We start from the raw sequence: 26,615 nt of genomic DNA on the forward strand, positions 1-26,615 counted from the left end.
ATGCCCGGAACAAGGCCAGCTTTTCAACATTGGAGAGCTTCCATTCCATCCTAAGCTCCAAGTCAAGGCTCGGTTATACTATAACCTCGGAGTGGACGATCCCTGGTTCGAAAGAACGTTTTGCGGGGAAAGCCTTCCAGAGCTCTTACCGGGTTAAGCGCCGGACGCAGCCCGGGAGAGCTTATTCTCACCAATTGGATACCGGACACTTATTTAGAGTACTCCGTATACTGGGAGAAGAAAACATACACACTGAAGATGTGGTTTATACATGAGCTCATAAGACAACGAGTCATACGTACAATACGGGTGGAATGATATGATAAAAAAAAAAAAAAAAAAAAAAAAAAAAAAAAAAAAAAAAAAAAAAAAAAAAAAAAAAAAAAAAAAACAATGGTATGTATGAAAACAAAAGGGGTGATAACAAAGATAAATAGCAAATTAAAAAAAAAAAAAATAACAAACGACTGCGCAGACAGGTTCCCACAAAAAGAGAAGCCAACTAATCTCTCGCAACGGAAATACCACCAGGGAAATGAAAGTATGGAAGCTGAAACCCGAAAACAGAAGAAGAGAGAAAAATGATAAGAGGATAAGAGCAATTCGACAATAACCCCCCAACCCAAAATCCAGAAACGAAGAAGAAAAAAGAACTATAGGGCCTGAAAAGGTATAAAATTATATTGATGAACAAAGAGATGAAGAAAAGTCTCAAACATCCGTCAAAACAACATACGGCCACCAGTTCGCCACTTCTCTCAATCACCATTAGGCACCGCCCCGCTCACCGATCGTTTCGCCAAGAAGCTCCTTCTCGGCTTCCGCTCTGGGCTGTCAACGTTGTCCAGTTTATCGCCTGTGGCCGAGTACGAGGTACCAGGACGCAGAGACGAAGTCTCTGCCGATAAAAATGCCGATTTCAGCGTCACCGTACCACTGCCAACTCTGACGGTGTGCTCCCTTCCAACACTAGACCCTTGGTCATCAACAAAGAACAATGCCTCTCCCAAAAGATCGTCTGACCCAAAGGTAGCATGGTCCTTCACTTGTAGTTGGAACTGCGCGTCCGCGGCAACGTTGGAGACCTTGAAAGTTTCATGGGAAGGGTCAAACTGGACGGTAGGCGTTGTAGAAGGAGTTGATGATCCAGAGTGGTGAGCTGACTTTATGGCCTTGGTTTTGTGTACTTCTTTCGCGCCCTTGGAAGTTATCTGTTTGACTGTGACGCGCACATTGGTTCCGGAAGGATACCCTGCAGCGGAAATGATGGTGAAGTTTGCTGTCCCGGTATCTCCTTTGCTTCCACCACTCCGTCCAATCTTTTCATTGAATTGGGAGGCAATGCTACGAGAACGGCTGTGTGGTGTCTGAGGGGTGCTTGGTGTAGGGGTTAACGGGGGTGCGGCTCCGTCAACAAGGGCTGATGCTCTCTGCGGCGTGTCACTTGGTGTGACTGCCATGGTGGGAATTGCGAGGTTCTCCCCCCCTGATGGTTCTGGTAAAGTAATGGACTTGTCGTCATCGTCGTCCTTGCTACCACCGCGACGAAGAATGCTGTGTTTAATGAAAGATGCACCTTTAACAACGCCGCCGCCAACGAATCCTACTCCCTTAACGGGCGCACCGACAATTTTACCTGGAGCGGCAAATGTGCCGGAGAATGTAGATGAACCTTGCCGAGACCTCATCACATAAACTGGTTTGAAAAGCAGCTTGAGTCGTACCGCACCAGATTTCCCATCAAGCGGATACGAAATTTCCGAGGCAATGAACGGTTCCAATTTCTCAAGGTTGATATCCGTTCCACCTAGGTGATCCGCCCTGTCACCGAAATCCCAGTCGTACACCTCGAGTCTCAAGTCCGCACCAATTCTAGACTTGACAGAGCATTCGAAAAATTCATTCCAGGCGGGATGTAGAGTCTTTTTCTGCACCTTGGTTTTGAAAACTTCTTTGCCATTCAGCTTAAACTTGCAGTATGGGTCGCTGAATCCATTGCGGTCAGCGGAAGGTAAATCAGCAGCATCCAAAACGTCGACACGAAGTGTCCCCATATTATTAATACTTTCCCTAGGGTCCAGCTTCATCTTCACAGGAATGTATTTCAGGCTGACAGTTATTTTGCTCGTCGAACCGTCATTTGACCTAAGCGTTAGTTGCGTGGGTTTGTTCTAATATCAAAAGTCAGCATATCCCAAGCGTTTTAAGTAGACTCAAAGAAGTGGTATGCCTACCAGACATTGTTGAAGCGTGGGCAGCGTCGGACCAGTGAGCTTGGCTAAAGCGTGATTGGCATCCTCTTCTCCTTTGGTATCCGTTTTTTCAACGAGGCGGAGAGTGATTTTCGATACTTCAAGTTCACGGACAAATGCATCGCCAACTAACACGGTTGTTAAAATCAAAATGATTAGGTAGGTGGAAGGGCATAAACTGACCATCGCCAAACACAGCTTCTTTAGATTTTGTTCGAGGCGAGGTATACGATGGGAATACATGATCATCCATCAAAACTTCAAGTTGGACATTTGAATGTGCCAGCTGGCCGTCGATGAGCTTGAAAACGATCAATCCAGACTCTGTGTGATCCATTAGCATAGAACAACTTCGGGATAAATTCCCTTTGGCCTTGGTCGATAGGACATACCGTATTGAGAAAGATCTTGTGGGGTAAGGCGAATTTTAGGAGGAGTAGGCAATTTCAGTGAATCTTGGGAGGTATTGGATGACGGTCCCTTTGATGAAGAGGGAGCATCAAGGCTTGAAGCACCATTTGTTCTGGCATCAGTGCTAGGTCTAGTGCCGTTGGTGCCGTTGGTGCCATTTTCAAGGCTTGCACGGCCACTTTCGAGGCTCTTTCTGGGACCATCCATGGGCATTTCGCTAGCCATAGCTGCGCGAGTGGCCTCCTCTTCCTCCTCTTCCTCAGGATCGATGACGTTAAGAGTGGGATAGAAAGCAACAGTATAATCGAGGATGCCCTTGGCCGGGCCGCGTCCGCCAATACGGAGGCCACTGGACATCTGTTGCTTCTCATCGTCAACTTCATATTCGCCATTCTCGTTTTCACGGATGTAGTCAGCGGCTGATAGTTCGACCATTCCGAGGGGCCTGTCCTTTCCAATAGTTTCCTCATCCATAACCTGGAGTATCAGTTTCTCACGTGGAGAGTGCATTGGAACGTAAATAACCTCATCCCACTCAGGGTTAAGATTATTTGCGAACGTCACGGTACGGCCTTTCTCAATTCCAGAGAGGAGCACTCGAGTATACGGGTCGGACTTGCCCATCGTCTCCACGTTCCTTAAGCCTTTGGCACGTTGGATGTGTATACGCATGACGCCGATGGGATGAACATACCCTCCACCACCAACTATTCCCCTGAGGGCCACAGGTTTCCATTGGACCTTAAGCTTAACACGGCCGGTTTTCGCGCCGGCAAGGTTGAACCATTCTTGGCCTTTCTCCATCGATCTCAACATGTCATTAAGTTTCATTTGGTATCTTCCGAGAATAGGATCAGTAGCAAGGTCTCGGTCATCTTTGATCATCATACCAAATCGCGCCGTTTTTCTATCTGTAACCAACACTTCCTTTGTGGGATTTTGGAAAATCGGGTTGTTTGTCCGCTTCAGCTTATTAGTAACGTGAATTTCTTTGCCGTTCAGCAACAAGACACCATATGGGTTGAGCTGTCCAATAAGACTCCTGGTTCCGTCAAGATCCTTCGCCTGTTCAATCGTAAACCTTGCAATTCCACAATTAGATTCCGGAGCGGGCTCCACGGTGCCACCTTCGACTGTTGTCGGCTCCAGGACAGGGAAAAAGCGAATATCAGTCATGAGCCCTCCGCGTGGTCGGCCACTGGATAAAATCTCAAGGGTTATGTTTTCATGTTCATCCTCATGCTCGAGAGGCTCCAATGGGAATGTCGCTATTCCAAGTTCCTTGTCCTTCCGGAACTCGTTCCAGTCGTAGACATGGAAAGTAAGAGAATCTGTGAAAGAGGTGATGATAACGTAGATTGTTTCATTCCACCTAGGGTTGGGGTTATCGTGAATTGTTTTTGTTCGACCAAGAGGAGTTCTACTATTAATAGACACTGCTGTATAAGGATCCACAGAGCCGCTGAACTTGTCGGAATTTTTAAGGCCGTAGGCTCCATGAATGGTGACTGCGACCACACCGATAGCTTGATCTACCGGGTTACCTGCAAGCATCTTCGCAATTTCGACGGGGAAGACATTGGGTTCATACATCATCGGGCCCAGGTTTCCGTGGATCTGATCCTTGATGAAACTTTCAAGTCCAGGGATGAAGTTGATGTCGAATCCCAACAGATCACCACCTAATGGTTTGCAAACATAGTCGATTTCTGGGCGGCCAAGGAAGCAGACGTCAACACGTTCAATGTGTGGGAACGGAATTTGAAGCTTGACTTTCACTCTCATCAGGCCTGAAAATGCAAAGTCTTCCACAATCACATCGAGGCCTTTCGAAACAAGCGCTTTCCCAATGCGAACTTCCAGTACGACCTTGGGGTTGATTTTATTTTTCAGCTGCCGAGCAGTAAGATCCATTGTGTCATTGGGCGTGAAGCTGAATTTCCAATCCATGAGCACCGTGTCGACTTCGGTTTTCGGGTAGGTTTTGACGTGCTCTAGGCGAGGGGGTTTGCTTCCAAGGACAAAGGTCTTCAGGCGCAAATTGTCTAGAAAGGCAGGCGTAGCAGAGCTCAAAACCTGATCGACGGAGTTTATAATAGAGTCGCAGAGGACAGGGGCGTAAATAGGCCAAAATTTCACGAGGAAACTATTAATCCATTCCAAGCTTTCCGTATCGGTTTCCAGTCTATTTTTTGCCATCTCGCGATTGATATCATCTCGGAAATTTCGTCGAACGCGACGTATAGAAGTGCGGTAGTACGATGCGCAACCGGCCATGACTATGAACACCCACCCCAAACCTCCACCAAGCAGCGCTATTACCCATGATGCCAGGCAGGCGAAAATGATGACCGCGGTGTTATGATACCAATCTGTTATATTCAAAGTTTTCAGTCAGCTAACGGGCCCCTTATTATCCTCAAAACAGCAATCAAAGTGTGGCAACGGAGTAGAACGAGACCTCCGAAAAACTTGTCATCCAACTTGGTTTCGATGAATGTTTGATGGTCCAAGAGCGTGTCCCCCTCATCCATGTCATCCTCGGGTGTATGAAAGCGGGGAGCCCAGCCGGTCCTGTGTCGATCCCACCTGGCTGCTTCATCGAGTTCGCCGTTCGTTTCTGCTGGTGCTTCAGGTTTACCGGCATCGACTACTTTGGGAGCTTTGCTCGATATACTCGAAGTGCCGTTGACCTAGGGAAGCACATAGACATATCAGCTCCGATCTCTTCCACAGTATAAGGTTTCGAGCAAAGTAAATAAATAATGTAGTAGACCCACTATATCCGTAGAGACACCGACGGCCTTTGTTTGGGATTGCTTGAACATGTCCGATGGTATCGCCTGCGCGCCACGGAACGGATTAGTAAAATTCAAGGAAAGCGGAGACCGGGTAGCGGGAGGAAAAGGCAGCAACCTACCAATTCTACCTGTTCAGCTTTCTTGGATGGGGGAGCATCGGGATCGAACTGGAAGGCAGGAATTCCAACGTGTTCGCTCTCCTCAACCATCTTCTTCTCGATGGTCTCAGGCGAGACCGCAGGCGGCTGTGACTGCTGGCTTTCCATGGCACCTTACTGCTTCAATTCGGCTTGGTTAGAGCAGATTGCGGCAGCAGAGGGTACTGGGTGCGGCTCTTGAATTAGCTAGGATCGATCGCACAAGGGATTGAAGTCGACCGAATTCTTTACGAGAAGCTCCAATGAAGCTTGGATAGCTGATTGGGTGTGCTCCGGCAGGACAGCGTGGACCTGCTTTGGAGGAGTTTGACGTGGGTAGCGGACAAGCACTACAGATGGATTGGCTGTGGGAGATGAAGGATTGTTGGCAGCAGCAGCAGGACGATGAGCTGTCCAGGAGAAAATGTGGGTTGGCAATAATAAGAGAGTGCCCAGGCAGCCGGCTTGCTGTGTACAAGTAGTATTTAGGATATTTAACTACGCTGCGTATAATAGCAGCAGTAAAAATAAATAATAATATAATAATGGGGCGAGACACATAGCAGGTGAAAGAACAAACCTCCACCACCACCACCTCCACCACCACCACCTCCACCACCACCACCACCACAACAACAACAACAACACAAGGAGAAAAAGGATCTAATTCGGATTTTGCCTTCTTTCTTTCTTTCTCTCTTGACCGCTAAAGAACAACAATAATAATGGGAATTGCCCATCATCGCAGTCGCCTCAGGACACGAAAGGCCACGAAAACGACAGAAACCGCAGCCCCAGCGCGATCTTGCCCTGCAACTAACAATAAACTTCGCCCTGGAGCGAGCGTGGAGAACAAATCCACGATAGCGGGCAGCAATGATGGGGCTTACAGTACAGATTACCGTACTCCGTACAGTCCAGCACTCTCCTGAGCGATGTGCCCTAAAAGTTCCTAAAAATCCCTTTACGCAACTACAAACCTGATTCTGCACGACATTACAGGGATCGAAACAGCCAGATTTCAGCTCTCCTTGTAGTAGACGCCGGCGGTTGGGGTTAAAAACATTTCGGCAACTCCTCAAAGCAGTCTCCCATTCTGCTTGAATTTTTTTTTTTTTTTTTATCTGCCTTCAAGAATACAGATCATGAAATGGGAGCTATTTTCCATTCTCAGCACCAGCAGAAGCCATCTTGAAAGGAATAGGGCAGAATTCTACGCGGAATTTGTCCCTTGGACGGTCAGATCTTGTTGCCCGAGACGATACAGGGATAACTACATGGAGAAAGTCCGAATAGTTTGCCCGCGCTAACGCCTTCTGTGGCTGAGAATATTGGAAAGGACAACAGCTGTCAAAATTACGCCATGTCGATGCAGTTTTTATCTTAGCATTTGAAAACTACGTCGTCTCCAGACTACTCCGTACAGCGATTCTCGATCGTCACCGTGTGGCGAGCTCAGTCCGGATGGCCATGCAGTAGGCAGTAAGAGCTGCAGGCATTTACAGACGCAGCCAAATCACCCTGTTTGATATCCCCACGTTCGTGCATAACTAGGCGACCCGGCCGAGGCAAAAGAAATTCCGTGTGGAGCTGGAATCAGATCTCATTCTCCGCATCTCATAATAACACTTTATCGTGGGAGTTTTCGCCACCTCAAAATACTTCTGGGGTCAAAAGAGGCCACACTATGGAGTACATAGCTTATAACCGTATACGACGGTGTTTTTGGATAACCCCGCCCCAAAAGAGACCATGATGCGATTATCAGTACTCTTCCAGCCAGCGCTCATCCCGGGAAAAAGTAGGGAAACTCAATTTCGGATCTAGTCGGAGTGGACAGTCACATGTTAAGGTTGGCGATGTGTGATCAGATTAATTGATGGTGAAGATCGAAAGTGCACGCAGGCCTCCATCATTGTGGCATGCAGGATGATGGGTGCCAGCAGCCAGCAGATCTCTGAAGATATGGGATCCTTCTTATAAGTGTTGCGATTTGCTATGAACACGTCAATCTACATGCTTGGCTAGCTTCGTGGCACGGGCATGAGCAAATCCACGCCCGTCTGAATGTCTCATTCACAAAACCTCATTTTTCAACCAAATCAACTGCCCAATGAGCCGCCAAGAAAACTGAAAACTGGTGAGACCCGATTTTGTGATGACACTCTTCTTGTAACAATCCCAGCCAGTTCCCCGCCGTTCAAGGCTCTGTTAAAATTGAAAATATTTGGGGTTCCTCAAACAAACACCACTCCGATTTTTCATAATCCCTTTGCTTCCTTGTTGTCATGGCGTGCGTCCTGCTTCAATAATTCAATCAAATTCGGCGACCATTGAAAATTCCAATATGAACAGGAACAAAGATTCATTCCGAAAGCTAAAACGTTCAATCGGACTGGATCGTTTTCTATGCGCTGCCATTCGTCATCCTCCTGGGACCTGGTCTTGCTGGATCGATCGTGAACTTGCTGGTGATTCTCGCCAAATCGCTACCGCTAAGGGTACGAACGACTAGTAATTAATTTTCCTTTTTCTAGCTCCATACCAAAAACGCTAGTAGCACAAGCTAGTCAAACACCAAGCGATTCAGCGATCCAAGCCTGGCTGAGCTGGAAGCTGGCGACTTGGCAAGAGAAGGAGGAACGGATGGGAAGGAAAATGTGATGGACACGAACGAAGCAAATTGGGACTTTTTTTTTTTTTTTTTTTTTTTTTTTTTTTTTTTTTTTTTTGGATTGTGTGGCTGATGACCGTGTTCGGGCTCTGACGGATATTGTTCGAACAAGAACGAGGCTGGTGAAAGCTGGCTGAGTCGAGAATGGTGGCTGTTGTCTCTGGGTTTGCGTGTTCCCTTGTTCTGTGGAACGCTCCAGCTCGGAATATACAGCTATGGAGAAAATAACTCATCATAAAGCTGTTGTTTCCTGTGTTTCTGTGGTAAGTAGATAACCCGACCAAAATGTATCATTTTCGTTATCCCTTTCTTTTCCCTTTTTGTTTCACCGTTTCAAGAACCGCTAGACATAAATGAACGTCCCCCGAAGGGCTTGGGAGCGGTTTCACGTCTTTCTCGACTTGTGACCAATAGTGACAAGGTAAGGAGCCTTAGGAATGTCGAGGAACAAAGCTTCCAGGGCTGCCTTTATTCGTATGGGCAAGATGAAAGTGACAATGGTATCTTAAAAGTCTCCCTGCACAATACTGGAAGTATTATTAATTATTATTATTATTAGAGGAAGAAGAACCATATCTTGTCTTGCTTCCAAAACGGTCTTAGCCATGTCAGCTTCGGGGACAGGTCTGGGCAAAAAGTGAGATGTCCCGCGGCAGTAAGGTTCGAAGCAAGCCCGCTGCGGATGAACCACGGTGTTGGGACTTGGCTGCTTGGCTGCGCAAACGAACCGTCGCTCGTACCAAGAGGCTAGAAGAAGGAAGAATGATCATTAGCAACAGGTACGGAGTTGAAATCAAGATCCAAAGAGGATGAGCCCCGCGGCTAAGATAGAGTGATCTCCTTTTTGTCCGTCCGATCGATCACTCTTTCTTCGGAAGGGCGTCTAGTGTTTCCCCATGGCTAAAGATAGATGTGTAAACCAGACGAAAAATGACATGAATTTGCACACAAATGTCCACAAGGGACAACCTTCTTCCAAAGAAAAAGAGAGAGAAAGAGAGCGAAAGAAAGAGAGAAAGAAAGAAAGAGCAGGATAAATCCCAGGGGGTAGTTACTCAAAGAAGTTATCACTGAAAGAAGCCATCCTCTCATCTTCTCACAACTTGAAAAAAAAAGGATGTTCGCCGAAACGGAGGTGCGCTTGTTTATCCATGTTCCAGGCAGAAGGTCGGGAAAACGGATGACCTTCCGCGACATCAAAAATCAAGCCCTCATTTGACGCTGCCGAAGGTCCCTCCCGCCTTACAGGGTATGTTCAGGCATGCGGGCTAGGACTAGGGGAACCCGCGCGTGGGCGTCTCTGGTGTGGCCTCTAACCCCCAAGATAGTGTGATTTGGCCTCGAACTCGGGGTTGAACCAACCGCCAAGTACACATAACTAACGTACGGAGCACAAAACAAGGGTTTGAAGAGGATTTCCTCGTATGCAGAGCTCGCATTCTAGGCGGGACAAGGTGACTTGCGCCGAAATCACCAAATCTTCCAGAAAAGGATCCATTGGGTGAGTACCTCATTCAGCTCATACTGATAGATTATACACATTCAGGAGCGCTGTTTGCCTCACCCATTCTCAGCGGAGCAAAAGCGTATGAGACTGCCAACCAAAGGAAATGATGAGCACCTAGAAATTAGTCGACCTCAGCAGTTAGAAACCAGGAAGAGTTGTTATTTATCCCGGCACACTCTGTATAGTTCATCATTATGTTTGCTTTGGATAATCACCGGCTGTCCACCCGTCCTGTACCACGGTTTCGGTCTCCTTTAACCGGCGGCTGCGCGGTCGCGACAGTTGGGATTTATTAGGTGATTGGTCAACGAATAGTTTAAGCTTGGGCTACATAATAACAAAAAAATTTAAAAAAAAAACTCAACACGCAGGGAATTGGTTTACAACCGCGGGGTTCGTAGCGATGAAGTTTCAGAATAACGCTCATCTTATAGGGAAGGTATCCATGCACAAGAAGACACAGGAAGAGCGGTCTCGAGCAGCGCCAACCCCTCAATTGGTGACTTGCATTGCATACCAACCTTGCAAAGACCAGGAACAATCCATCCTCAATTCATATACGGAGTACGGAGTACACCCATGGCAGTGATGCCGGCGATGGCTTGAACTTTGTTATCCCCAGCCGGAGATGTGGCCATTTTTAAATATGCGCTACGGCGAGGCGCTCTAACTAAGAAAGCCTCTTATCCCTGACTCTGAGCCTCAGGCTTCTGACGGGGTCGTTATATAAAACAGAGCGCCGCAGCCCATCGCGATGCAGTGAGACTGGGGAAAAAAAGTCTCCATTCAGCATTAAATTGCTATTTCGATGAGATGCGTCCTCGCCCAGAACATGAAATGTATCGACACCCCACACCACCGCCGCTGGAGGGATTCAGCGAAAAGCTAGAAGCCGACGAGTTTCCTGTGGCTCCCATATCGGAGTTTGAAGATGAATTAACACCGGAGGAAGAAAGGAGGCTTGTATGGAAGTTAGTGAAGATTCAGTGCAGCGCCGTTTGACTAGCAGTTAGACTGACCTCAACAACCTCTCTCTCTATCTGTGCAGGATTGACTGGGCCGTGCTGCCGACTTTGATGTTGGGGTTCATGGTGTTGCAACTCGATCGCGCGAACATGTACGCACTCGACCCCACACCGTTCTAGCCTCAAGACTCCACCTGAATCTTCTACTGTACAAGATACTGACTATGTATACCTCTCACCAGAGGAAATGCTCTCACAGACTTCTTCTTTCGAGATGTCGGCATTACTCAGAACCAATTCAATACGGGCCAACTGCTCCTTCCGCTCGCGATTATATTGGTCGAGGTATGGCCAGATCTATTACTCAAAAGTCTGCCGCATCCTAGATCCAAGCCGTATCTAGTATTCTAAACGCCAGTCGTATCATAGATTCCTTGCAACATAATTCTATTCAAGTTGGGTCCACAAATATGGATAGCTGCCCAGATCTTTGCATGGTGAGTAGGCTTCCTACCGCCACACTTTTGATACCAACTGACGGGTGTTAGGGGTACCGTGGCCACCTTACAGGCATTTCAAAAGGGATTGGCGGCATTCTTAATCACCAGGATACTACTTGGGTATATCTACTTTGCTTCAATATTGCCATCAACACATATTAAGGCTGACAAAAATTACCAGAATCTGCGAAGCTGGCTTCGTGCCGGCTAGCCTCTACACCCTTACAACGTGGTATAAGCGAAGCGAGACTAGCAAGAGATTTGCCATATTTTACATTGGAAATTTGTCCGCTGGGGCAGCAAGTGGCTTAATAGCATATGGAATGTAAGATATCTCGGAAAAAAGGCAACAGGCCATTTGCACGATTGTTGTTCATCTTAAGGGTGTACACCTGCTAACGCCGCCAGATTGCAAATGAGAGGGATTCGTGGGCTGGCAGGATGGCAATGGCTCTTTATCGTATGGTGTTCTTTTCATATACCTTTTGATTAACATGTGGAAATTAATGAATTTATCAGTTAGAGGGCCTCCTCACCATCATCGTTGGTTTCCTGTTCCTTGCCCTTTTCCCGAAGGACCCAGACAACCCAATCTCAATGTTTGGGTATCGTTATTTTACCGAGAGGGAAGCCGCATTTTTATCCCGAAGAGTCCTTGCGGATGATCCTAAGAAAGAGAAGGGAGGAAACTCTATATCGCTCAAACAGCTGAAGGGAGCGGTGGGTGACATTACCCAATGACTAACAACATTGATAGGCATCAAGCTGACTCTTAATATCTAGGTAACGAACTGGAAAATGTATCCGCATCTATTCGTGACAATTTCCGGACTGGCACCCATCTACGTATTCGGTGCCTATGCCCCGACCCTGGTAGCATCCTTTGGTTTCGAAAGGCTAGTATCAAATGCTTTGGTAACCATTGGTTTATGGGCTCAGCTATTTTTGATAGTTCTTTGGGGATATGTTGGGTAAGGGAACATGTCCAATTTTTCCTTTTCTTTTTTGGCGATACAAAGCTTTTTAATACTTAGCTGACCGCCATGAAGAGATAAAACAGGTAGACGTGGATATGTCGTTCTAGCAGGCTCGCTGTGCAGCTGGGGATTTGTTGTATGTGACTCTTCTACAGAGATCGCCTAAAGCCATATATGTTGCCGCATCCTTCTAACATTCCTATAGCTCGGGTGCCGAGTACTCGTGTATTCTCCGGACGGCAACCTGCGATTTGCACTTCTCACGCTTGCTATCGCCTTCTGCGCCGTATGGCGTAAGTTTTTTTCAATCACCCCGTATATTTATATTCTAGTTGAAATGCCGCAGAATCGCTTGCTAATTGGGTGACCGGAAACAGAGCCCGTCAATGCTTCCTGGATGTCCATGAATTGTCGCTCACCAGAAGAACGGTCCATTGCAATGGCCTTGTTTACGATGGCAACGAATGTAGCTGGCATTGTTGCCAGCCATGTCTTCCAGCAAGAAGACCGGCCGCTGTACGTGATGGGGTGGAACGTGAATATTAGCCTGATTACCGCACATGTTGTAATTGTTGTTGGGACGATATTACAGTACGTGGTATTGAATCGTAAGCATAAGAAAGCAGGTTCGATGGGGGAGTTGTATTCTTATTAGAAGGAAGCGCCGGCGTGCGGGTTTTTAATTTTCATAAGTTCAAAAAAAAAAGTTTGGACTGTACATTTTGTCCGCTATTTTTCTCTGAATGCACTACTTCACTCAAACTTGTAACTCTTTTTAAGAGTTCACTTTTATGCTTGTCAATTCAAATTTCGCGCCAAAGCGACAGCGGTCTGGAAATTCCGCTGGAGCAGCCCTACCCCCCTCCGGAGAGGAGTTACTTACAGAGCTAAATGAAGCATGGAAACATTTCACAAGGCACCTTTTTTACAACAAGCTTTGATGTTCTATTCGTCTGGCACCAATTTCCAAGCTGCCTTTAGCACTTGCGATTTTCACGACGCTTTTACTAGGGGATTATTCAGATAGCAGAGAGAGGAAATGAAGGCACTTCTCATATGGGAGATCATGGCTGAATGGGGGCGGCGGGTGTCTATCGGACGTCAGGCAAGACACAAAAGGGGGGTTGGGGTAAATGGCTATTTTCATTCTCAGTCCGTCTGACCAGAGAATGTGATGGCTGCACTGTTTAGAGAAGCGTACCCCGAGACACAGAATAGGTTTGAGTAGGGAGAATTCAGATAAAATTCCACGGAATGCTGTACACATGCATGTATGGCATGAGCATGGCCAAGTAACTAATCACTTCATTCGCCTGTTCCAACGATGTGACTCTGTTTGACTCAATGCAAAATATGTCGAGTGCACGGGGCAAATTATTATTATTTTTCTTGTCCATTTTTCGTTTTTATTTTTTGGAGAATTTATGGTATAGACTGAAACCCTCATTTGAACACGCTCCAAAGAATGCCAAAAAAGTAAAGCACAAATCCTGCTGGAAGAGTAGCACAGTTGAAGCTTTCGTAATCAGCTCACCTCGTCACTGGTAAAATGGTTGCATTGGATGCTTGATCGTAATTTCTTCCAGCTCCCCCCATCAGCTGCTAAGAAAACAAGCACAGAAACACAAACAACAGTCATAACATCTCGTATCCGGTCACATTCAAGCTATAAGCATTTGACCACCACCATTAAAGGTTGGACATGGAACGCGCGATATCTATCTTCCAACACGGATGACGCCTGCGGCCACCAGCTTCTGGATCTTCATCCGCACACCAGGATTCTTCATGTGCTCCTGCAGCGCAGCCGGGTCGCCCTTGGCTTGTTGGAGTATAGTTTGCATAACGGGGTCTTGAAGAATGGACATAATCTAGATATATTAGTGGTATGGTTAGTGACCTTTTAGCCATTTTTTATTATTTTACAGCAGAGTTGCACCAGATCGCGGGCGATGATAGGAAAGAGGCAAAAAAACCGTACCTCAGGGTCACGCTGAATTCTCTCTGCAGTTTCTTCTTCTGTCTCACCAGCACGAGCGCTGAACTGAGCCTCCAGCGCTTTTTGTTGCTGTTGCTCAATCTCACGGGTATGGGCACCGGTTTCGTCGTGTTCAGCGGCCTCAGCACACACGTCCATACATTTGTTATATTCTTTCATGGCAAAAAGAGCCTGTGCTTTTCTCAAATATGCACGGATAAATTTCGGGTCTCTCTTAATCGCTTCGTCGCAATCTTGAACAGCTCCTGGGAAGGCCATGAGCTTGATCAAAGCCGCAGCACGGTTGCTATATCCCCGTGGATCTTCCGGCGCCCGTTTCGTCATCTCAGTGTAGGCGTCGACGGCGGCGGGCCAGTCTGCATCCTTGAACTTTTGGTTACCGAGCTCTCTTGCCTTTTCGGCTTCTTCGGGGTTAATGTAAGACTCTTTTTCAGCCTTGATTTTGGCTTTTTCAGCATTTCGAAGTTTGGTCAAGATATCTGGGGTACGGTGTTCTGTTAAAGACTTCTGGTAATTGACGATTGCTTTGGCCAGATCTCCCATCTTCTCGTAAGAGGTACCAATTCTTCCGAAGGCTCTATTCCATCTCTATTAGTGAGGTTCACTAGGATCTCTAGGGTAGTGTTGTGGATTTCGGCTTACTTTGCAATGATCTTAAAATCGGCCAGCATTTCTCTTCCCTCAGTAACTGCCTTCTCGCAAATTTCAATCGCTCCTTGATAGTCGCCCTTCTCAAATTTGGCAGCACCAATATTGGTAAGGTATGTGATGTCCTTATTCAGCTCCCATGCTTTGCTATAGTGTTCAATCGCATCGTCGAATTGCCGTTTCTTGTAAAATTCTGTACCAAGCTGCTTTTCTTTATCACCGGCTTCCTTGGCCTTTCGTTTCGCAATCGCTTCCTCGTCTTCGGGCTCAGGTTCTGGTTCGGGCTCGGGAGCTTTCTTGGGTTGTGGCGCATCGGGCATTTTAACATCCTCCTCTGCTTCCCTTGTGACACCTCCAGACTCGGGAGGAGGAGCAAACGACATGTCAATACCAAGCAATACACTCATTACCTGGAGGAATCTAGGATCACGCATCTCTTCTCCGATATTCGCTGGATTTTGCTTCAGTCGTTGAAGCTTTGCCATGAATTCCGGATCGGCCAAGAGGGAGGAGGTTTTAGGGTTCGAGGCAAGTTTGGTGATGAGTTGGGGGTCACTAAACATGCTTCCAAGGCCACCGGTAGGGTCTCCGCCTAGGCCATCCGCTCTTGCTTCTGCATCAATTGCACGTTTGACAGATTCGAGTCCAGCTTTGGCTTGCGCATTGGAAGGGTCCAACTTGAGAGCCTGCTCATATGCATCATTTGCGCCAACTGGGTGCTGGTCAGTAACTGCAAGTCCAGGAAATAATTCAAAAGAGGCCAAGCGGATCCTGTGGGCATACCTAGATCACCTAGTCCATGCATTGCAGCTCCCTTCCGGCCCCAACCCTTCACCCAGTCTGCTTTGAGCTCAGTCGTTTTATTCGCATCTTCAAGAGCCTTCTCAAAGTTCTTGAGGGAGGCATAAGCGCCAGAGCGGTTGGAATACAAAACATGGTTCTCTGGCTCAATTGCAATGGCCTCCGAGAATTTCTCACTGTCTCCAATTTATATTAGTCGAGTGTATCATAACGCCAGCTCCTAGACAAGCATTTAGTGACTTACACAGCCAAGTTGAAGTCCTTCGCTGCGAACGCCTTGTTGCCTTCCGCCTTCAGAGCATCAGCCATTATTTTATTAGAGGTAAGTAGAACAGCAACTGAAAAATACTAAACGGAGAAACTAGAAGCCAATAGGTAGAAGAAATAAATGTTGGTGGTGGGAGGGAGAAATTGCATATGTCACAGAATGAGGGGAAAGTGCTGGGGATTTGTTGACGAGAAAGTTTCTGGAAATTTCGAGCTCCGTCGTTACGGCCTCATAACAGCGTAATGGATCCCGGGACCAAGTGACTTAAATACCACGTAATTATGTATGAGAATCAAAGTACTCACGATAGATTACCGTATTGAATACCGTAATGCCTTTACCGTAGCTTGGAACCCGATTTGGAAATATGGTCGACCCCCACATCATAAAAAAAAGACACTGCCAAACTCCTCGCATAAACAACCACAGCACTCGCACTCTACTCTGCCCGAAAAGAAAGTCCCCTGGTCACCTTGTATTCTACAGTCAGATTTGGGCATATACAGCGAAGCCTAAAATCGGATGGAGGATCACTGTCTGACTATGACTCTTTCAGAACCTCCACGGTGATCCCTCATCTCCTCTGTCCGAGTCTGGAGAACCGCCATCCCGCGCTTTTGAAAAATGTCCGCCTCCGCAGGTGGTTCCTCGAAGGGGGTTGAAATGGCAGATCATAAGGAGCTGGCTTCAGCTCTCTATGCTCGATGTCTTTCCAACTTTCCACCGGATCACCTGTTCTACCAGCAAGATCTGCTCAGCCTAGGTGTTATCCCAAATAACGACCTTGCCTTGTTAATGAAATGCGCCCAGTCACTCGTGGATCAGAGCTTGATGCGTATGCTCTATGGCAGTGATGACCGCCTTGCTTGGAAAATCATCGCTCAGTCAGATGCTGAGAAGTAAGTGTTTGACTGTCGTCGTTTTGCCAGGTGATGACATTTGGCTAACGTAACATCTACAAAAAAGACTCCAGAACCTCAATGCCGAAGAACGTCTTATATACAGCGTGGTCGAATCAACGGGCCGCAGTGGCGTTTGGACACGGACGATCAAATCGCGAACAAATCTACATCAGACCATCGTGAACCGCTGCCTGAAATCGCTCGAAACCAAAAACTACATCAAATCTGTTCGCAATGTCAAATATCCACAGAGAAAAATGTACATGCTGTCTGGCCTGCAGCCGAGTGAAGACGTCACTGGTGGCGCCTGGTTCACAGATGGAGTTTTGGATGCCGATTTCATCCGGGGGCTGGGAGGCTGGATCGAACACTGGGTGAGCGCCAGGAGCTGGTACGACCGCGCTGCAGCGGAACGTAAGGCTGCAAAGAGACAAAAAATTCGTCCGGATAACGCCAAGGAGGAACCACAATACCTGCCCTATCTCCCATCCTACAACGGATACCCGACCGTGACTGATATCACCAACGCCATCAACAACTCCGGCCTAACCCCAGTCACAATGGGCGAATCTAGCATTGCCCAACTACTCGAGATGCTCTGCTTTGACGGGAGGCTGATCTCTCTCCGCGATGGGGCTGCATATAAGAGCGTAAAGAAACCAAACCAGATATCACTGCAGCGCGACCTGGGCTTACAAACCAGCGACCAAACGGACCAGGATAAAACGGATCAAGATAGCCTTACGCTGGGCGGAAACGGCATGACGGAGGCTCCCTGCGGACGATGTCCTGTGTTTGCGCTGTGCCAGGAAGGCGGACCGGTCAATGCGGAGAATTGTGAATACTTCGACGAGTGGATAAAGAAGTCTTTGGCGTTTTGAACATGGAAAAGGATTTTGGAATACTCATTTTTTTCGTATATCTCTCAACCGATCTGTTAACCTCAACCCTTGCGTCTACAAATTTATCTCCCGGTCTACGAATTTGTCCATCATTTTTTCCTACATTCCGACGATCTGCAGTGAAGCATATATTGAGAGATATATCGCACGAACAATTACCGGCTTATATACGATCCCATACGATCCCATACCAATAGTTGCCATGAATATCACCATGGTTGAACAAATAAGCGTGAGACAACTCACCACAAAAGAAATCTGATGTTTGATATACCACATATATATGTAGCATAGCATAGCGACGGTGTTTTATCGGTGTTTGATTTCTTGTTTTTTCCCGGTGCTTCTTCTATTCATTATGCTGCCATAAGATTAGATAGCGGGTTGGGAGGGAAATTTTACCACCGGGGACGTTTTAATAGAGCAGGAGGGTACAAGCTGTCTTTCCCTGGATTTGATTTTATGTTATTGTTTTTATCATTCATCCTATGGATGTATCTACGATACACTCCATGCCCGAGAAAGGCAAAGATGCAAACCATAACAAGTGACAGAAGCAGAAGCGGGTCTGCCATTCTCCAATGTAACTGGGTATATTGCCCACAACCTAAGCCGTAACTGAATCATTACCAAAAGAAATACGTAAAAGCAAACCCTCCACCCTTCCACTCTACTTCCCCAAATTCTTCCTACACTCCTCACAATACCAAGTGCCCAACGGCTCCCTCGTCAACCCCACACACTTCCAATGAAACCACTCATACGGACAATCATCATTATCACACGCCACCATATCCCCATGACTAACACTACGACACGTACAATACGTCTTCGTATCCTCCCCACCATCATCTTCCTCATCTTCGTCCCCTTCCTCCTCTGACTCCCCACCACCAGCCGCCCGAGCCGCGCCTCCCGCATTCCGCCTCAGCGGCGGCGGATGATTCTCCGCTTCCGAAACCTCAGCGCTGCTCAGGACGGACTCATCCTCCTCCTCCTCCGCTAGCCCTGTAACAGAGGACGGAGATTTCTTCCTCGACGCAGCTGCGGCTACAGAAACATTTCCCGGAAGGGTTTTCAACCGGCCATTCCCGCTCGATGAGCGCTTTGTGGATTTTCCAACCGCGGCGGTTTTTCGTCGCGCCTGTTGTTGGTGCGGGGCGACTTTCTTTGCTGGTGGCTTTTTCACGGCTGTGGTGGCACGGGGTCCTGCGCTGCCTGCGCGCGAGGCCCCGGGGGTACCGGGTTTGGGCGTGCCGGGTCCAAGGGATGACTGCCGTAGGTTCGAGGAGGCTGCAGGGAGTGTCCCGAGCGATGCATTTAGACGTCTACGTTTGTTCTCCGTAGCGCCTGCGGAGGACTCCCGATGACGGTGTTGCAGATGTAAAGCAGCAGAGGCAGGGGTGGCCGGCGCGGAGTTTCGCGTGGCGGTCTGAGACGCTGCGAGAGCGGAGGCGCTTGGCGATGGACGACCAGCGGCGGTGTTTAGTCTTTGGGATAGGTTATATTGTAGAGTTGAATTTCCGGACGTGGGGTTTAAGGGGGAGGCGTATGATGTTTCTGCGGATGTAGATTCCGGGAATATTGGCTTTTGTGGCTCGCGGTATTGTTCTTTATTTCGGAAGAGGGAAGGGATGGGTGGATCTTTCGAAAGGACTCCATCGTTTTGCAGTTCCCTAATCTTAACGTCCAATTTCTTGATTTGGCGATCGAGTAACACGCATGCCTTCTCGCTTAGTAGGATCTTCTCGTCCTGTAGGACTTGACTCCGGTCCAAATTCTGTAATATCGCTCTGCTGTAACTCTCTTCCTTGGGATTCGGCGCGTGGCTACCATTCTGCCGGATGAATTTTTGTAGGCTCGCGTCGCGTGAATTTATCGTAGCACGGCATTCTTGCATTATTTTATCCTTAGCTTGGATCTCCTCCATCAAATGAGTGATCTCCGCCGGCAAGTTCGCGACTGTATCAGGTTAAACAGTTAGTTAGGGTAAGGTAAGGTATAAAATAGGTTCTTCCCAGAGAATACCTACCATCATGAATAAACTGCTCCAGCACGGTGGAGCAATCTTCCGTATGAGCCATATTCACCAAGTCAGGCTACACCATATGTCGATATGGTTACGATCTCGGATCCACGCCACCAAGGGCCGTCTGCAGGGGGGAAGTATGAGGTGACGAAAGCGTTGAGCCGCGTTGGGTATAAAACCTATTTCCAGGAGTAACCTGATCCCGCTGAGAGAGACAAATGCAATTTCCCCGTCGCGTTGGCGGCGAGACGGGAATCAGTGGTGGTGAGGTGAAAAGTAGCAAGCTTGGAAGCAGATTGCAAACATGATGACGATGCGCAAGAAAGCGTCGAGAAATCGAGACCTGCCGAAAGAGGACTAGTCTGATCACGTGTGTGCACGGACCGTAATTCCGGCCCGACCAGAGTCTAATTCGCCACAGCAGGGTTGGTACGCTAGCTGGATTCGTGCTAGTGTGGTGTGGCGCTGCATATCGAACTTCTTCTCGTGATTGGATCTCGATTCAATGTCAACCTCCTTCACCAACTGGCAACACGGAACAATTAATGCGCCTCCTGTTAACGTTCCCTGATATCGCGTATTGACGTTTTGAGACACATTTCATTTTTGCTACGGTTTGCAGACATCAGCGGGGTTCGATCATGAGAAGATCCCGAAACCTGAGAACCCCCCAATTCCTCTGATCCTGTTGCAATTCTTCCCTTTCTTTCCCATGGCCAGATCCACGATTGTCCAGGAATATGCCTCGCCAGCGGTGGCCCAAACATCGCTATCATTAGACCGCAAGACGTCGCGTGAAGTGGAGAATGAAGGCTTCAAGAGGCCAAAGGGATACACGGTATCATGGCACGCAAACCCGGACGTCGAGCCGCACCATTTCGGCTCGTCGCATCCGATGAAACCATGGCGACTCACCCTCACCAAGCAGATAGTCATGGCCTACGGCATGCACCACGCCATGGACCTGTACAAGACGCGCGAGGCCACATATGAGGAGATGGCCGAATTTCACACCCGGGAGTATCTAGATTTTCTCCAATCAGTCATCCCCTCCGACATGGAAGAGAGCTCTCTCCTCGACCGCATGGCCGGCTTCAACTTTGGCGACGACTGCCCCGTCTTCGACGGGCTCTTCAACTACTGCTCCCACTACGCCGGCGGCACTCTCGACGCCGCGCGCAAGCTCTGCAACAACCAGTCCGAAATCGCCATCAACTGGTCCGGCGGCCTGCACCACGCCAAGAAATCCGAAGCCAGCGGCTTCTGCTACATCAACGACATCGTCCTGGGCATCCTGCAGCTGCTCCGCGTGCACCCGCGTGTCATGTACATCGACATCGACGTGCACCACGGCGACGGCGTCGAGCAGGCCTTCTGGTCCACCGACCGTGTCCTCACCGTCTCCTTCCACAAGTACGACAAGGACAACTTCTTCCCCGGCACCGGCGGCCTGGACGACACGGGGCCCTCCAACCCGCTCAACCCCGGCGCGCACCACGCGCTCAACGTGCCTCTGCACGACGGCATAGAGGACGGCGAGTACGTCTCGCTCTTCAAAACCATCGTCGGCCCAGCCATCCGCACCTACCAGCCCGGCGCGATCGTCCTCCAATGCGGCGCCGACAGCCTCGGCTGCGACCGGCTGGGCTGCTTCAACCTGAACATCCGCGCCCACGGCGCCTGCGTCGCATACACCAAGAGCTTCGGCCTGCCGACGCTGGTCGTGGGCGGCGGTGGGTATACGCCGCGCAACGTGTCGCGCCTCTGGGCGTACGAGACGGCCATCTGCATCGACGGCGCGCAGGACATCAACCCGCGCCTGCCGGACTCGCTGCCCTTCCGCACCCACTTCAAGCCGGACTGCTCGCTCTTCCCGCCGCTGTCGGATATGCGCCGGCTGGAGAACCGGAACTCGAAGGCGTACCTGGAGTCGGTGACGCAGGCGGTGCTGGAGCAGCTGCGCTACATCAAAGGCGCGCCGAGCGTGCAGCTGAGCCATATCCCGCCGGATATTATGGGTTTGCGGGAGGATGTGGAGAGGGAGATTGAGGAGGAGAAGGAGATGATGGAGGCGGAGCAGGAGGATAGGGATGGGGCGGGGAGTAGTGGGGATAGGTGGAGTCGGAGGAGGGATATGGAGAGAGCGCTAGGCATACCGGGGGAGTTGTATGCTTGAGTCTCCCCTTGGGCGCGGACCTCTTTTTCCCTTTTTTTGTCTCTTTTCTTTTCTTGTGATTGCGATTTCTAGGCTGTTATTTTTGTTGGTGTATTTTTATTTTTATTTTTTTTTCTTTCCTATTCCCCCTTCGTCTCTTATTGTCTACATTTAGAGTATTTTCTTTTTGTATCTGCTGTGGATAGTGTGGCTGGATGGATTTGGCATGGAGTTATTTTCTTGGAGTTTCTCGACGGATCGCTTATTGTTTTCTTTCTACCTCCTTGTTAAAAGAGTGCTCCTCTATAGTGTAAAGTAATAATACCCTTGAGTTTCTACCACCTAACTTACTTCCAATAGGCAATGCCGAGTCATATCCTATCGTCAATTCTCTCTTATGATAAAAATAATATTCTATATATAAATATATGCATATGGATAACCAACTGAAAATAATGCAAAAAGTAATTAAATCCATACCTAACTAGGTAGAGGTGAAAAACAACCACAAATTGTTGAAAAGTGGTTATAAAAAGCCGTGAGAATAAACATCCTCCTCAATACATAAGAGAAGGTTCCTAAAATCTCCTAATTGATGAAAACGGTGATTTTTTCCTCCTTAGGTATTCGAAAAAAAAGTGGGGGTTCATGATTTTGTTTTGGACGATACCGGTGCCCAATGCCAATGCCAATGCTGATAAGAGTAAGGATAAACAGTAAACAAATAAACAATAATCGTCATCGTCATCCATCATGAAAGAAAGAAAGCGAAAAGAAAAAAAAAAAAATCCCAAAGAATAACAATGTTTGGTAGGGGAGGGGTGGTAGTGGTGGTTGAGCTCGGAGGCGAGGCCAGTACAGTTAGAGGATATATGTTCGATTCCTCCTCTCATCCCTGAGTTGTTTTTCTTTGGCTTTTTTTTTTTACTTTTCGTTCGATTCCTTTTTTCTTCCTTCCCTTAAAAGAAGGAAGGGAAATGAAATGTAAACATGTTAAGCCAGGCCATTAAAACTCCAGACGTTCGTCCCAGCCCCAACGTCGCTGACTCATATAGGTTCTTTTTTGTCTCCCCCCTTCAATTTTATTTTATTTTTCTTTCCGCAAGAAACAAATTAGGTCGGCCGGTTGGTGGTGTATTGTTAAGAATATTTTCGGAGGGGACGAATGGGCTGGCAGTGATGTTTAGCCCGGGTTTCCACGCATGAAACTTGCGATGTGCCAGTTGTAGTGTAGGCCAATGGACACGCTTTTAGTTAATTAATGAAGAAGTTGGCGCCGTGAATGAGATGGTTCAAGCAAAGTTGTATATATATTAGGGCGAGGAATCAGGCTGAGAAAAGCGCAGCGCAAAGCCAGATCTAGGGAGGGGAAGAAGAAATCGGCCTCCTTTCTTTCCATTCTTTAACTTTGCGCGTCGACGAAATCGTCATCGTCTGAAGCGGTGGAATCCCGCCCATTCAGGGATCGTGTTTGTGTTGTGCTTTTTGTGGCCTGCAGCGGCGTCATGATATTTGACATGTCTTGGGGGTTGTAACCTGCGGAAGCGGAAGCTTGGGCGGGGGCATCTCCTTGGCCATCCCCACCCAAGATATCCATGGCGCCGGCTGAGTTTCCTGGCTTTAGCATCTTGTTCTCATTAAGGTGCCCGTCGTTGCTACCCTCGGTAAAGTCTATGAGATTGTCATTATTATTATGTTGTTGGGCGATTGGAGCTTTCGTGGTGGCGGTGGTTGCCAGTTGATCAGAAGAGGCGCCAGCTTCTACGTTATTTGATCGTGATGAGGGATGGGGTGGTATCTCGAATTGACAGGAAGGCTTTTGGCCCGGGAGAATTGCTGCAACACAAAGGATTTGTTTCACGGCGACCGCCGGATTGTTTGCGTCTCTGTTGGGTAAAGAAGGTTAGGATTAAAAGGCAATAGGAAAACGGATTCCATTGGCGAATAATTTTCAACCTACATTTTCGCATTCAGAATCCACTCAAGATCCTCTTCACCTTCCTCAGGTCTCCCCGGCCCGCCTTGAACTACACGGAAAAGTTTGGGCCGCCATTCGACTCCATCTTCCACCCTCTTTGATGCCTCAAGCCGCTGCCTATCTTCAACTTTGGTTTTCTCTTCCGTGGCAAGATCATGGTTCCGAGCAATTAGCGCTTGGACTGTACTACTCCAAAGTCTCTGCGATTCACGAGGCTCCTGCTCTTCTATTGGTCTGACGAGAGGAGGCGTGTGCTTTGCATTTGTCGCATTGAAAAGAAGCTCCTTTTGTCCAGTCTGTGTGTTCCGTTAGCCACAACAGCGTGAGAAAACAAGGGGAGAGGGAAATAGATGTATGCCTGTAAGCACATACAGCAACATTTTTTATGAACATCTCACCGTTCCAAAGCCCTGATAGCTCATAGAGTATCTCTCCTGTTTTGTCATCTTTTATGGCGCCCCCGATGGCATTGTAGGTTCCAGAAAAATAACCTTTGGTTCTGAACTCTATATCCGCCGACAAATTGTTCTCGGGACATCTTACGTAGCTATGATCTCCGAGTTCATACTTCATCTTTCCCCATAGGATACCTCGAGCATACATATTCGGTTGAGTCACGATACTACAAAAATTAACGGGTTAGCAGAACAAAGGCATAGATAGATAATCGTCAGAATTTTCAACATTTCAACATACTATCTTTCACCCTTTCCAGGTTCGCCCCTATTCAGGAAGGACAGTATTGCTATTCCTTCCATCATGCTTGCAGCTGAATTTCCCAGAAATTTACTGCGCGGTTTCAGCGTCCCGTCGATTCGTATATGATGTTCGGGGGCCATGAAAAAGTAGCTCGACTTGGGAGGATGGTGGGAAGTTTGTTCGGAAATGTAGTAGCTGCGGGTGCCATCCTCGTAATCCCAATAACATGTAAAAGTTTCACCCAGGATCGGATTCAATGGCTTTTTAACACCCCTAGCATCAATGGCCCACCACACAGGAACTTGTTAGTCACGACAATTTTGCTGTTGAAAGAGATCCCTTTAAATCTCATTTTCAAGACGTACAAAGGTCTTATATGCCATCCACTGAGGTAGAACTTAACCACGGACACGAATCGTTGGACAGGGTCGTCAATTGCCGGCATTGGAAGGAGCGTTTCGGGGTGGGCCATGAAGCTGTTCATGATTTGATTTCCGTTAGCCAATTGCTTGTTCTTCATCTGCGAAGTGTAACCCATCAATGGAATTCCCCAACGCACTTTGTGATCCGTTCCAGCATTGATCGGGGTTCCAGTATGAATGTGGGAAGCGTAACTCTGCCCAGGTCCGCACCCGGCCGCAATTGCGAAATAATATGAGTGAGGACTAAAAAAATTGACCATGCAAATAAAACGATTAGTATCTAAGCCTTGATATATCAAACTGCACATCCTGCTGAGGGGTAGGTAGATAAATGATAGAGGGAGGAGGGGGGGGGGGGGGGGGGGGAAAGACTCTGGAGGCCACAAATATAAAATTACTCTGGAATGGGACTCACCATTCCCCTGCTCGGGTTCTACCACCGTCTCATCCTCTGCACTGGGCGAAGATGCGCCGCTCGACTCATCGAAGGACGAAACACTATCTATATAGGCCACAAAAGGTGCAAAACAAGAGTAGGTGATTAGCAAACCATTTTTCAGGCCGTAGAAGCTATAATTCCACAAGAGATCCCGGGTAGTTATAAGGTGAAATAAAACCAGTCGCAATTTATATAGACTTCAGGAAGTTCGTGACGCACTATTCTTGGAGGACCTTGAGCGGCTCTGTTGGTGGCCCTGCTGGAGGACCAAGGGGATCTTTGGGAGCATGTCGGCAGTCTTTCCACTGCAAATATCTCTTTTTTTTTCTCGTATTATATTTTCGGATTTTTATTGTAATTTTCAATTAGGCGTCTTTGGAATGTCTCTCGTCGTGCTGAAAAGGAACAATTGGCGTAGGGAAAGAAGAGAAAGGAAAAGAAAAGAAGCAGCTAGATGTTCCGTTGGTCAAGGCATCGAGGATATTAATGGTTGAATCACAAGCTCAGGAGGGAATGCTACGAATATTCAGGTGCGGAGTGATAGCAACAAGGGCGGAGTGAATTTAAGTGGAAAAAAAAAAAAAAGAAAAGAAAAGAAAAAGAAAAAGAAAAAGAAAAAAGAAAAAGAAATCAGCTGTGGGCCTGGAGCGGAAATGGATCTTTAACTAAATAATAATATAGCAAGGTTGAGCAGAGGTAAGGGTGGTCCTTGGATAGGCTACTTCCTCCTAGGTACAGTACCAACAACCAACAACCAACGATTCAGCACAAGGGAGAGACGAAATCAGATAGGGTGTAGACAGACAGACAGACAGACAGACAGACAGACAGACAGACAGACAGACAGACAGACAGACAAAGGGCACGGCGTCACAGGGTATGTATTGATATGTATACAGGAGGAGAAAAAGAAGTGGGTGGGTGTCGTGGTGAGAGGAGGGTGTGAGAGGGTTGGAGTTGAAGTGAGTGAGTGAGAGCGTAGGAAGTAACTAACTTGGCTAAGTTAGTTATAACTATTTATTTCCCTTCCCCTTCCCGCTCTAGGCAGGCAGGCAGGTGTGTGGTGTGGTATGGTATGACGGAACCCTGGGTTGGGACTTTGTGCGCCAAGCCCAGCACACGGCAAGCAACAACTACCCCGTCCTGTCC

General features: G+C 47.9%; 7 protein-coding genes across 9 annotated transcripts; 3 read left to right on the forward strand and 4 right to left on the reverse strand.

Annotated features, from left to right (window-relative positions):
- Positions 1–386: 386 nt before the first annotated feature.
- Positions 387–9,841, reverse strand: BDCG_01806. Of its 2 annotated transcripts, XM_045417347.1 has the most exons (9): positions 6,212–9,841; positions 5,854–6,181; positions 5,584–5,786; positions 5,444–5,506; positions 5,125–5,356; positions 2,645–5,035; positions 2,436–2,576; positions 2,235–2,380; positions 387–2,171 (listed from the first exon to the last, which is right to left on the reverse strand). In XM_045417347.1, the coding sequence occupies exons 3-9, from the start codon at positions 5,728–5,730 to the stop codon at positions 759–761; spliced, it is 4,533 nt and encodes a 1,510-aa protein (XP_045279756.1). In that variant the 5' UTR covers positions 5,731–5,786; positions 5,854–6,181; positions 6,212–9,841; the 3' UTR covers positions 387–758. The 2 variants fall into 2 exon arrangements, with proteins under 2 accessions (XP_045279756.1, XP_045274189.1); XM_045417346.1 differs by having other exon boundaries at positions 5,584–6,181.
- On the forward strand, positions 6,188–13,681 carry BDCG_01808. Of its 2 annotated transcripts, XM_045417349.1 has the most exons (14): positions 6,188–8,775; positions 8,835–9,054; positions 9,199–10,753; positions 10,831–10,899; positions 10,990–11,092; positions 11,177–11,244; positions 11,296–11,367; positions 11,429–11,572; positions 11,656–11,707; positions 11,767–11,967; positions 12,031–12,218; positions 12,297–12,360; positions 12,430–12,517; positions 12,602–13,681. In XM_045417349.1, the coding sequence occupies exons 3-14, from the start codon at positions 10,596–10,598 to the stop codon at positions 12,877–12,879; spliced, it is 1,485 nt and encodes a 494-aa protein (XP_045279757.1). In that variant the 5' UTR covers positions 6,188–8,775; positions 8,835–9,054; positions 9,199–10,595; the 3' UTR covers positions 12,880–13,681. The 2 variants fall into 2 exon arrangements, with proteins under 2 accessions (XP_045279757.1, XP_045274190.1); XM_045417348.1 differs by having other exon boundaries at positions 8,835–10,753; positions 12,602–13,582.
- Positions 12,888–16,194, reverse strand: BDCG_01809 (stress-induced-phosphoprotein 1). Its single transcript, XM_045417350.1, has 5 exons — positions 15,917–16,194; positions 15,655–15,848; positions 14,866–15,583; positions 14,206–14,800; positions 12,888–14,095 (listed from the first exon to the last, which is right to left on the reverse strand). Exons 1-5 carry the CDS (start codon positions 15,979–15,981, stop codon positions 13,943–13,945), a joined length of 1,725 nt encoding a protein of 574 aa, XP_045274191.1. The 5' UTR covers positions 15,982–16,194; the 3' UTR covers positions 12,888–13,942.
- Positions 13,821–18,760, forward strand: BDCG_01810 (DNA-directed RNA polymerase III subunit RPC6). Its single transcript, XM_045417351.1, has 4 exons — positions 13,821–14,115; positions 14,235–14,640; positions 14,758–16,839; positions 16,907–18,760. Exons 3-4 carry the CDS (start codon positions 16,565–16,567, stop codon positions 17,721–17,723), a joined length of 1,092 nt encoding a protein of 363 aa, XP_045274192.1. The 5' UTR covers positions 13,821–14,115; positions 14,235–14,640; positions 14,758–16,564; the 3' UTR covers positions 17,724–18,760.
- BDCG_01811 (inhibitor-growth protein 3) lies at positions 18,074–20,222 on the reverse strand. Its single transcript, XM_045417352.1, has 2 exons — positions 19,777–20,222; positions 18,074–19,706 (listed from the first exon to the last, which is right to left on the reverse strand). The coding sequence occupies exons 1-2, from the start codon at positions 19,826–19,828 to the stop codon at positions 18,415–18,417; spliced, it is 1,344 nt and encodes a 447-aa protein (XP_045274193.1). The 5' UTR covers positions 19,829–20,222; the 3' UTR covers positions 18,074–18,414.
- BDCG_01812 (histone deacetylase HOS2) lies at positions 20,223–22,336 on the forward strand. The gene has a single exon (XM_045417353.1). The coding sequence runs from the start codon at positions 20,486–20,488 to the stop codon at positions 21,947–21,949; it is 1,464 nt and encodes a 487-aa protein (XP_045274194.1). The 5' UTR covers positions 20,223–20,485; the 3' UTR covers positions 21,950–22,336.
- Positions 22,160–26,107, reverse strand: BDCG_01813 (oxysterol binding protein). Its single transcript, XM_045417354.1, has 8 exons — positions 25,686–26,107; positions 25,443–25,529; positions 25,165–25,270; positions 24,971–25,081; positions 24,603–24,878; positions 24,279–24,528; positions 23,889–24,202; positions 22,160–23,814 (listed from the first exon to the last, which is right to left on the reverse strand). Exons 1-8 carry the CDS (start codon positions 25,753–25,755, stop codon positions 23,331–23,333), a joined length of 1,698 nt encoding a protein of 565 aa, XP_045274195.1. The 5' UTR covers positions 25,756–26,107; the 3' UTR covers positions 22,160–23,330.
- Positions 26,108–26,615: the final 508 nt, after the last annotated feature.

Source organism: Blastomyces dermatitidis, assembly GCF_000003525.1.
Source record: "Blastomyces dermatitidis ER-3 genomic scaffold supercont1.2, whole genome shotgun sequence".
NCBI lineage: Eukaryota > Fungi > Ascomycota > Eurotiomycetes > Onygenales > Ajellomycetaceae > Blastomyces > Blastomyces dermatitidis.

Bases quoted from the DNA above. Each gene is read 5' to 3' on its own strand.
- BDCG_01806 (XM_045417347.1), bottom strand. From the start codon at position 5,730: ATGGAAAGCCAGCAGTCACAGCCGCCTGCGGTCTCGCCTGAGACCATC. The intron at 5,507-5,583 runs GTAGGTTGCTGC...CGTGGCGCGCAG, and splicing joins AAGCTGAACAGGTAGAATTG to GCGATACCATCGGACATGTT. The intron at 5,357-5,443 runs GTGGGTCTACTA...GTGCTTCCCTAG, and splicing joins TCGGTGTCTCTACGGATATA to GTCAACGGCACTTCGAGTAT.
- BDCG_01808 (XM_045417349.1), top strand. From the start codon at position 10,596: ATGCGTCCTCGCCCAGAACATGAAATGTATCGACACCCCACACCACCG. The intron at 10,900-10,989 runs GTACGCACTCGA...ACCTCTCACCAG, and splicing joins CAACTCGATCGCGCGAACAT to AGGAAATGCTCTCACAGACT. The intron at 11,708-11,766 runs GTATGGTGTTCT...TGAATTTATCAG, and splicing joins GATGGCAATGGCTCTTTATC to TTAGAGGGCCTCCTCACCAT.
- BDCG_01809 (XM_045417350.1), bottom strand. From the start codon at position 15,981: ATGGCTGATGCTCTGAAGGCGGAAGGCAACAAGGCGTTCGCAGCGAAG. The intron at 15,584-15,654 runs GTATGCCCACAG...ACCAGCACCCAG, and splicing joins GCATGGACTAGGTGATCTAG to TTGGCGCAAATGATGCATAT. The intron at 14,096-14,205 runs GTACGGTTTTTT...TAATATATCTAG, and splicing joins GAATTCAGCGTGACCCTGAG to ATTATGTCCATTCTTCAAGA.
- BDCG_01810 (XM_045417351.1), top strand. From the start codon at position 16,565: ATGTCCGCCTCCGCAGGTGGTTCCTCGAAGGGGGTTGAAATGGCAGAT. The intron at 16,840-16,906 runs GTAAGTGTTTGA...TCTACAAAAAAG, and splicing joins GCTCAGTCAGATGCTGAGAA to ACTCCAGAACCTCAATGCCG.
- BDCG_01811 (XM_045417352.1), bottom strand. From the start codon at position 19,828: ATGGCTCATACGGAAGATTGCTCCACCGTGCTGGAGCAGTTTATTCAT. The intron at 19,707-19,776 runs GTAGGTATTCTC...AACCTGATACAG, and splicing joins GGAGCAGTTTATTCATGATG to TCGCGAACTTGCCGGCGGAG.
- BDCG_01812 (XM_045417353.1), top strand. From the start codon at position 20,486: ATGGCCAGATCCACGATTGTCCAGGAATATGCCTCGCCAGCGGTGGCC.
- BDCG_01813 (XM_045417354.1), bottom strand. From the start codon at position 25,755: ATGCTCCCAAAGATCCCCTTGGTCCTCCAGCAGGGCCACCAACAGAGC. The intron at 24,203-24,278 runs GTATGTGCTTAC...CGGAACACACAG, and splicing joins TGTTCATAAAAAATGTTGCT to ACTGGACAAAAGGAGCTTCT. The intron at 23,815-23,888 runs GTAGGTTGAAAA...TTTACCCAACAG, and splicing joins TGGATTCTGAATGCGAAAAT to AGACGCAAACAATCCGGCGG.